The 9841-nt window shown below is 50.5% G+C and overlaps 1 protein-coding gene across 1 annotated transcript; it reads right to left on the minus strand.

Annotated features, from left to right (window-relative positions):
* Nucleotides 1-6224: 6224 nt before the first annotated feature.
* UBD (ubiquitin D) lies at nucleotides 6225-9100 on the minus strand. Its single transcript, XM_066249561.1, has 2 exons — nucleotides 8719-9100; nucleotides 6225-7212 (listed from the first exon to the last, which is right to left on the minus strand). The coding sequence occupies exons 1-2, from the start codon at nucleotides 8899-8901 to the stop codon at nucleotides 6742-6744; spliced, it is 654 nt and encodes a 217-aa protein (XP_066105658.1). The 5' UTR covers nucleotides 8902-9100; the 3' UTR covers nucleotides 6225-6741.
* Between the last annotated feature and the right edge of the window lie 741 nt (nucleotides 9101-9841).

Below are 9841 nucleotides of genomic sequence, written 5' to 3' on the forward strand. Positions count from 1 at the left end.
GCCCGCTCCGGCGCGGCACTTCCGGCGGGCAGCTTCCCCAGACAATGAGAAAGCAGCAGCCCAGAGCGCCCTGCTTCGAGGCCTCCAACGCTCACTTCCGGTGGCTCTCTAGGAAACTCCTCGATTCGCCGGTCAAGCCGTTCCCTGGCAACGCGCCGTTCCCTGGCAACGCGCCGGGCCTCCCCGCTGGCTAGCACCAAAACGGGGTCTTTGTTGGAATGGATAGACACTTGGTGATGTACAGGTATGAATAGGCTACTTAAAAATGCTAAGGACACACCCTGACTTGTGGTGGTGCAGTGGATAAAGCGTCGACCTGGAAACGCTGAGGTCGCCGGTTCGAAACCCTGGGCTTGCCTGGTCAAGGCACATATGGGAGTTGATGCTTCCTGCTCCTTCCCCCCTTCTCTCTCTCCTCTCTCTCCACCCCCCTCTCTAAAAAAAAAAAAAAAAGAATGCTAAGGACACAAATAATTCAATGCTTTTTTTTAAGCAAAAAAAAATTTTAGGAAAGATTTTGTGTAGAAACGTAGCTTTCTATGCAAACTTGAAAGAACAGTATAATAAAGCTCCATAAGATTCTGCCACTCTTGTTTCATCTGCCCCCTTTCTTATCCCTTGCTGAAATATTTTAAGCCAAATCCAGACGTTATTGTAATTTTATGGTCTTCAAAATGCATCTCTTAAAAATGACGAGATTTTTCTAGCAACCACAATGCCACTATCCCACCTCAAAAAATTAAAACAAATTCCTGGTTACCATGTAATACCGAGTTCATATTCAATCGGAGTGAAACGTATAAAATACGCTTCTTTTAAAAAAAAATCCAGATCTAACATCTACACGCTTTATTTTTTGCATATTTCTTTTACTTTACACACAGAACAGTCCCTCCTCCCATGTCCCCTCCCTTCACTGAACCAGTTGGGTCCCTTGTCCTGAATGTTCCACATTTTGGCTCTGTCTATTGGCGACCTCATTAATTTGATTCCTTAGCCTTGTATTTCCTGTTAAGTGGGTGTGAGCTCTAAAGGTTTGGTGAGAGTTTGGTTTACCTTCATAGGTAAGAATTCTTCTTTGCTGGTGCTTTGTACTTCCTTTTGCTTCATATCAGGAAGTGTATTATGTCTACTTTCCTCTCAGTGATGCTGAGATTGACCCAGCACTTGAGAGTTGAATCCCTCCGTATAAAGTTCCCCATCAGCCTTTTCTTAGGGCGGTTTCCTCCATTGATGCTTTCTGCTTGAGAGTACGTGTGCAAAGGAGTAATTCATTATAATGATGCACCAGGGAGTCTAAGTTAGGTAGAGAGAGAAGTGAATACATGAGGGAGGTGAAGAAAAGGGATAAACTTCCGGATGCTTCCTCCTGAGGAAGGAACAGAAAGGAGACAGAAGTGTGATCTATGTGGAGACTGAATTCATCAAGAATTTTGAAAGGAGTGAAAACGAGCCAGGGACAAAAATCTTCAAAGAACAAAGTACAACAAAGGGAACAAGGGGTGAGAGCAGGGGTCCTCAAACTTTTTACACAGGGGGCCAGTTCTCTGTCCCTCAGACCGTTGGAGGGCCAGAGTATAAAAAAAACTATGAACAAATCCCTATGCACACTGCACATATCTTATTTTTAAGTAAAAAAACAAAACGGGAACAAATATTTAAAATAAAGAACAAGTAAATTTAAATCAACAAACTGACCAGTATTTCAATGGGAACTATTCTCCTCTGACCACCAATGAAAGAGGTGCCCCTTCCAGAAGTGCGGTGGGGGCCGGATAAATGGCCTCAGGGGGCCGCATGTGGCCCGGGGGCCGTAGTTTGGGGACCCCTGGGTGAGAGGAACAAGGAGAGAAAGCGGCTAAAGCTGACATAGGAATCAAAGCAGCATTCGAAACTGAGGATGACTTCATCAAACCCACACCTTGCACAGATAGGGCTGCTTTCCATGTCTGACCCGGGATGACACTGAGAATCACTGAGATTAATTAGCTTAAAGTCACTCGCTCAGGAAATGAAACCTTAAACCAGTTAAGAAGCAGGAGTAGACAGGACAGTGAGAGGGGATGCTGCTGCTCTTGGCCTCCACGCACGCCAGGGACATAGCACGCTTCCTCCCCCTGGGGAGTTTCTCTCTGGAAACCTCCCTACAAAGTGTTCATTATGGGAGTGGGACGTGGGTCCCCCAGAGCTCCATCCTTTCTTCCAAAGAACAGGGAAAGTTGCTTCCCTGGTTTTCTCTCTAGCGAGAGTACTCTTCACCATCCCTCTTCCTCCTCTGTGACTAAGACGTTCTCGAGAAGGAAGCGCATGTCTGCCACCAGCAGCAGCTGATGCTAATAGGCTAGCATCACAAGACTCAAGTCCTTGCTTTGTCCACATACCCCAGTACAGGGATCCTCAGGAACAGACATCACCAACTCTGCCTGTCATGTGTGTGTGTGTGACAATGACAGAAAGAGAGAGAAACAGAGAGACAGACAGAAAGGGAGAGAAATGAGAAGCATCAATTCTTCGTTGTGGCACCTTAGTCTTACCATCTGGCAACAAAAGGACTAAATATTAGTGCCAGAGGATAAGACATATAGGTAGGTTTGTTATTTCATTGCCCCAGGAAAAAATGCTCTTACAAATGAAGAGCACATTCTAGGACACCAACTGAGGTGTGAGGACACATAGAGCAGTGGGATTTTCTTTGGTGTTTGTGTGTGGGGGGGGGGGGAGAGACAGAGAGTCAGACAGATAGGGATAGACAGACAGAAGGGAGACAGATGAGAAACATCGACAGATGAGAAACATCAATTCTTCATTGCGGTTCCTTAATTGTTCATTGATTAATTTCTCATATGTGCCTTGATGGGGGTGGGGAGGGGCTACAGCAGACTGAGTGACCCCTTGCTGGAGCCAGGGACCTTGGGTCCAAGCTGGTGAGCCTTGCTCAAACCAGATGAGCCCGCGCTCAAGCTGGCGACCTCGGGGTCTCGAACCTGGGTCCTCCGCATCCCAGTCCAATGCTCTATCCACTGCGCCACCGCCTGGTCAGGCATAGAACAGTTTTTACAACAGATTTGCCTTCTGGCTGCTTGAGGGGCATTATGGGGCATGTACACACACACATGGGCTGAGCTGTGTGTGTGGGAATTTGTGCACAGACGTAGTAGAGATACTAATCTGTGCGATTCATCATTGTCTGCCTGTTTTCAGGGTTTGTCATGTTGGGAGGAAAATGGTTTAGGCTTGCCTGGCAGAACTGTTGGTACGTGCATATGTAATCACAGAATTAGAATATTTAACTCTTATAACTCAAGGTCTCTAGCACCATGGAGCCATAAGCTTGCATGTAACCTACAATACTTTATTCATCTCCACTCTGACCCTGATGCTGAAAAATTACCTAAACATAAAAGTCAGGCTTTGCCTGTAGTTTTTTCCTTTACAGTCCCTCGCATAATAAGAGAGTCTGGTTTATTTTCTAAATATTTTTTTAAAGCAAAGATCTCAGAATTAGTCACATTTGGGTTGAAATTCGGATAAGCAATTACAAAGAGTGTGACCTCGAGCCATTTAACCTCAATCACCCTTCTATCTTCCTCTATAAAACAGGAACATTGCCTAATTTTCAGGTGAGTAAAGACTGGCCTTAATCTATGCAGAGACATAAGTTCACATACCATTTCTGTCACCACCTGGTGTAGGGCCCCTCTTAAAACCTGTGTCCTGGTTTGTGAAATAGGAATAATAGTTAACATTTATTATTAAAGTGTCAGGCACTGTTCCAAGAACTCGATGTGTTTCACCCTCTTAACCAATTCTATTTTAATAGCAGGGAACTGGGGGCGCAGCGAGGTGAAAGGTTAAGTCACATGCTCAAGGTTTTCCTCCTTGAGGCCAACCACAGCACAGAGGAGCACCGCCTCCTGCTGGCCTTCCCGACCAGCCCTCCCTCCCCCACGCTGACCCGCTACCCCGCGGGGGCTGGGTTCCCACGCGCGCCGTCCTGGCTGCGAAGGCGCTGGGCCGCCTCCTGGCTCCGCGGCCAAAGCTGGTTCGCGGCTCCAAGCGCGCTCCCGGGGGCGCAGCCGCCGTGCGCGCCCCGCTAGTTGCACGACTTTGCGAGCTTCCCGCGCTGCCCGAGCTGGTCTGCGGCCAAGGCTGAGACACCGGATGTCCACCGCCTGCGTGGACATCCCGCTGGTGCATCCGCGGACCTCTTGGCCTCCTTTGGCGCTGTGGCCGGTCCTCGATGGGGGCATGTGGTCCAGCGGGGATCGGAGGAAAGCAGTGTGGACACGCATGGGTTCCCACTGGACAGCCACCTGCCTTTCCTGCAGCTCGGCCATCCACGCCTACCTGCAACCGGCACACAGCTACGAGCAGGGGCGGGGCGAGCTCTGTCCGCTCCACCCACCCACACGCTCAGAAATAGAGGCGTGGAGGGAGCAGCGAGAAGGCGACCCGGGAGTCAGCAAGCGTGGAGAGTGCAGGGTGGGGAGTGAGTAGGTGGAGATGACCATTGCAAACATCAGGCTATCCGTTCCCGTATGAGAATGGAAACACGTGTCCTCAGGGACTCCAAAGTTAATGGGGGAGGGGTGAGTCCCTTCCTCCCCATTTGGAAGTGTTCGTGTGCTTGAGGGAAAGCCCCTGTATCCTCTATGAAGACGGGGAAATGGCCCTCCGGCTTTCTCGTGGCTGATAGAGAAAGCCTGAATTGGGGAAGAATGGTCCTTCTGCTCAAGAGATACTGTAACCGCCCTCAAGAAACCGAGGGCTGGGAAGATGAGGCGTCACGTGATGCTTAACCTCAGCTCTTTAAGACACCCTGGTGTCTGCCGTCAGGAACCTCCGGAATTGACAAGGAAATCAGAGACTCTACCTTGCAGGAGACCCCGTCCAGAAAAGGAAGCCCTGGGTCTCACAGTGGGAAATCAGCCCAATCTCAGGCTCGCCTGACCAGGTGACAAGTGTCCAGCACGGAGCCCATTTCCCATGAGCTTCATGAGAAACACCCTTCAGTGTGGTTCGTGCTGGGTGGGGTTAAAACTGAGAAAGCATTCTTCAAGGAGGTGGTTCCTGCACACATTTTTAAAAAGATTTTATTCATTATAGAGACGGGAGAGAGAGAGAGAGAGAGAGAGGGAGAGAGAAGAGGGGAGGAGCAGGAAGCATCAACTCCCATATGTGCCTTAACCAGGCAAGCCCAGGGTTTTTTTTTTTGTTGTTTTTTTTTTTACTTATTTATTTTATAGAGACAGAGAGAGAATCAGAGAGAGGGATAGACAGGGACAGACAGACAGGAACGGAGAGATGAGAAGCATCAATCATTAGTTTTTCGTTGTACATCGTGACACCTTAGTTGTTCATTGATTGCTTTCTCATATGCGCCTTTACCACGGGCCTTCAGCAGACCGAGTAACTCCTTGCTGGAGTCAGCGACCTTGGGTCCAAGCTGGTGAGCTTTTGCTCAAACCAGATGAACCCACGCTCAAGCTGGCAACCTCGGGGTCTCGAACCTGGGGTCTCGAACCTGGGTCCTCGGCATCCCAGTCCGACACTCTATCCACTGCGCCACCGCCTGGTCAGGCAAGCCCAGGGTTTTGATCCGGCAACCTCAGCGTTTCCAGGTGGACGCTTTATCCACTGCGCCACCACAGGTCAGGCCCTGCACACATGTTAAAGATAAGCAGGGATTAGATCAGTGAAGAGGAAGGCGAACATATCTCAGATTGCGAGGAAAACATACGTGTGACCCGTACAGGAATGTGAGGACAGCAGGACAGAGGAGAGAGTGAAGGAAATAAGATGGAGGAAGAAATGCGAGTTTTACCGAGAGAGAACCTGGTGGTGAAGGAAGCAGAAAGGAAAAAGCTCTGTCAGCCAGACCCTGGGCAGAGTGTTGCGGTCAACCCAGAGCTGAGCCCCAGGCTCATTGCCTCCTAAACCAATGCCCCCAGCCCAGAAAAGACCCTCAGGCAGGCAGGCAGGGCAGACACTGGCCCACAGTCCCCCACCGCTCCCTCCTGAAGCACATCTGCTCTCAAGAAGTCCCCCCACCCCGAGTCACAAACTCTAGATTTTCCCCAGGAAAAATGTATGTCCTTGCCCCCTAGTCCCCAGACGTAAGAACCACTTTAATTGTGTATAAAACAGAGAGAGCACAGAGGAGGCACGGTGCCAAGCGTCATCTGATACCAAACCGCTTTGAATAAGGAGAGGAGTCCTTCAACTGAATTTCTAAATTCTTTATTAATTAAATGCGATCACATAAGAGTAACTAGTTCACCTCGTAATGCATCACTTCACTGTTCTCTACGAGCAGAAATTCAGTTTGGTTCAACAATTACCTAGTGATTAGGCTAGAGGAAGCACTGGGTTACACACGACGGAAACGTAGAAATGAGAACACTGATCCTACTATGTTGTTGGTTAGGAAAGGAAACGGGAGAGTTTGCATAAATCAGAGAGAACCAAGGAAATAGTAAGCTGTACGCTGGCTGTCAAGGCTATCTCTACCGTGCCCTAACACTTTATTTATGTGTATTCAGTAATACACACATCCTGCTGCTTAATTGCGTGAGAATCAAAGAATCAGAGAGTGAAACATTATTCTGCCAGCTCACCTCCCACTGTAAATCTACTCTTATCTTTCCCTCATTCACTCAGAACTTCAGAGGATGTGGCTGGTGAGTGAGAGCTAACAGGAAGGAAGCTGCTTTGCCCTGGGTAGCAGCCCCTCCGGGATGGTCACCCCCCAATGCAGTAGGGTGTCAAAAAGAGTAAACTGCCCTTCTTGATGTTGTAATCCGCCATGGTCTTCCCATCTTCCAGCCTCTTTCCGTTGCAAGTCACAGTCTGTTTCTCAGGGGGGACGGCAGTCTTGGCTTCGACCATCTCTCTCACCTGGGCCACTGGGCTGGATCTTCGCACCTGGAGGGGATGCCTCTGCCCCTGGTCACCGGACTCCACCAGACACAAGGGCAGCTCCTCGTCACTGGGGCTCACCACCTTCAGGGTGAGGTGTACGGTCGTCTCCTTGTCTATGCCGTACGATGACAGCTTCCTCTGAGGCTTTAGGGTCGTCGAGCCCAGGAGAAGGACCTGGTCCTGCACGGAAACCTTGGTCTTAGATCGGATATGTTCGTTGATCTTCTTCACTCTGTCATCCGAGCTGGCCGCGAAGGTCATTAGCTTCCACTCCTCGGAATGGACGTTCACCTGGACAGGGAAGGTCAGAGACAAGTGGTCAGAGGACCTGCCACGTGTCCCTCCCCACGTCCCCTCCTTCATGTCTTTGCCCTCATTGCCTGTCTGGTCCTCAGCGCCTCCCTAACAGGCGGTGTCTCCCCTGGCTTGGAACCTCTCTTTCGGAATTCCCAGGTTATAACACAAACAAGAAAATCGGTCTTACTCCTTCTAACCACATCTGTTATCCATTCCAGAACTAAAAAGTAAAACATCGTTCAGACTTAAATATAAATGAAACAGAAATAATGCAAGTTATTTATTCTTTCTCTGCGGACCGGTACCAAATGGCCCACGGACCGGTACCGGTCCACGGCCCAGGGGTTGGGGACCACTGATTTAGTCCTTTGATTAAAGCAGGGCCTCACTCACAAAAGGTAGGGGCTGTATCTAAGCCTTACTTCAATAATATGGAAATGGACCTGACCAGAGGTGGCGCAGTGGCTACAGTGTTGACCTGGGGTGCTGAGGACCCAGGTTTGAGACCCTGAGGTGGTCGGCTTGAGTGTGAAATCACAGACATGACCCCGAGGTCACAGGGCTGAGCCCAAGGTTGCTGCCTGGCTCGGCTGAAGCCCCCAGGTCAAGGCGCATATGAGAAAGCAATCAATGAACAACTAAGGTGCTGCAGCTATGAGCTGATGCTTCTCATCTCTCTCCCTTCCTGTCTGTCTGTTCCAGTCTGTCTGTCTCTCTCTGAAAAGGAGGAGTGTGCTGTCGCTTGACAGCCTAGGAGGACCTCCCCTCGTGCTCTGTTCAGAACACACCTTCCCTCCAGTCCTAGGCATCGTCTTCCTTTCTGGATCTCTTTGTAGAGTCTAGAACCATATTTATATAAGGCGATGCATCAGCTCATTAATGCCTTAGGGTACATGAGTTCTGTGAACCTTTCTTTTGGGAGAAGAAGGAAGCTTAAGTTTAAGACTCCTGGACCCCGAAACAGGATAAGGGGAGAAGGGCTCCCGGCAGTATTCCCCAAGTTTCAGACGCTGCCAGCCCTGCTGTGCGCAAAGCCCTATCCCCTGTCTTACCATCTGCCACCAACAGTGGCCAGTCTGGGGACTGACAGAGAAGAGACTTGAGAGCCACACAACCAGCTTCTCTTCGCAGGACTTTGCTTCATATCCTGAAGACGTCAGCGCCCACCTCACCCCCTTCGAGAAGCCTTCCCACCCCTCCCCTCCGCCCTGAGCACTGTCCCTCATCCCTTCCTGAGATCCCCATATGCCTTGGAGGGGCCTTTTCTTTCCCCTCTCATTTTCTTTACATTTCCATTTTCTTTAAATTTTATTTATTCATTTTTAGAGAGACAGGAGAGAGAGAGAGAAGGGGGAGGATCAGGAAGCACCGACTCCCATATGTGCCTTGACCAGGCAAGCCTAGGGTTTTGAACCCACGACCTCAGTGTTCCAGTCGAGGCTTTATCCACTTCTCCACCACAGGTCAGGCTCCCCCTCCCATTTTCAAGTCCCGACTTACACTGAGGCCAGAGGCGTTGGGAGCCATCTCTCCAGTCAAGGGTGCTGCAGAAGCCAGAGACTGAGAAATCGGGAGGCTGAGCACGGACCTCGCGTCCAGGTCCAGCTTATATACAAGCAGCTGGCCGCACTGGAAATCCCCTGCCTGTGTTTGCCTGGCTGTGCGGTGCCCTTTGGGCTGCATATGTTCTCATGAATCTGCTTTCACTTTTGCTTGCGGGAGTCGATCAGCAGAGAGTATCTCCTGATTCAGCATGAATGCCCTCTGCCAATCCACTTGCCCGTCTTGTTCCAAACCTGGGACAGTCCTTCTCCGTTGAGAAGTTTTCCCATGATGAACAGCCCACCAGTCCCAGGACTGACTGGCGTATGACTGTCCAGTCAATAGCCCTGGGGCCCTCAATGGCAAAAACACCTTGAATACTTGGTGGTCTTCTCCTGCTGCTTTTAGAGCCCCCATCAGTCAGGGGCCTTTCTGAGAGGAGGGGCACCCACTTGGGTGAGGAGAGTCAGAGCAGGTGTGGGGTGAGGGGGCCGTGAGCAGCTGGCTCGTGCAGTCCTGGCCAGGTGTATGCAGACATAGAATCAGTCACCCTGGGTCAGTCCCGGGGGCCCCTTTGCTACATCACCTTGGGCAAACCTGTTCATCTCTTTCAGTACCGCTGTTGTTGGTCTACTAAAAGAAGGGATGGGAGAGAATTCATAAGTGTGTCCCAGGCTCAGAAAACTTTGTTTATTGAAATGCCCTTTCTTGAGAGCTCTCTAACACACTTCCTGTCCTGTCCCAGAACCTGCAGACCAAACCCGCTCTCTAGAATGATGCAAAGACCACAAATACTGACTTCCGCCTCCCACACCACATGCTACCGCAAGCCCACATCCACTCTCAGTCCAGGGCCTCTGCCTCCCGTCCTTACTCCGGCCCACCCTTCACTCTGTGCACACGCTACCGCAAGCCCACGTCCACTCTCAGTCCAGCGCCTCTGCCTCCCGTCCTTACTCCGGCCCACCCTTCAATCTGTGCACACGCTACCGCAAGCCCACGTCCACTCTCAGTCCAGGGCCTCTGCCTCCCGTCCTTACTCCGGCCCACCCCTCGCTCTGTGACCTCAGGGTTACCGGCA

Source organism: Saccopteryx bilineata, chromosome 1, assembly GCF_036850765.1.
Source record: "Saccopteryx bilineata isolate mSacBil1 chromosome 1, mSacBil1_pri_phased_curated, whole genome shotgun sequence".
In the NCBI taxonomy this organism is placed as follows: domain Eukaryota; kingdom Metazoa; phylum Chordata; class Mammalia; order Chiroptera; family Emballonuridae; genus Saccopteryx; species Saccopteryx bilineata.

Excerpts from the sequence above, each read along its gene's own strand:
- UBD (XM_066249561.1), bottom strand. The coding sequence starts at position 8,901 with ATGCAGCCCAAAGGGCACCGCACAGCCAGGCAAACACAGGCAGGGGAT. Across the intron at positions 7,213-8,718 it reads CCAACGCCTCTGGCCTCAGT|GTGAACGTCCATTCCGAGGA; the intron begins GTAAGTCGGGAC and ends TTCCCTGTCCAG.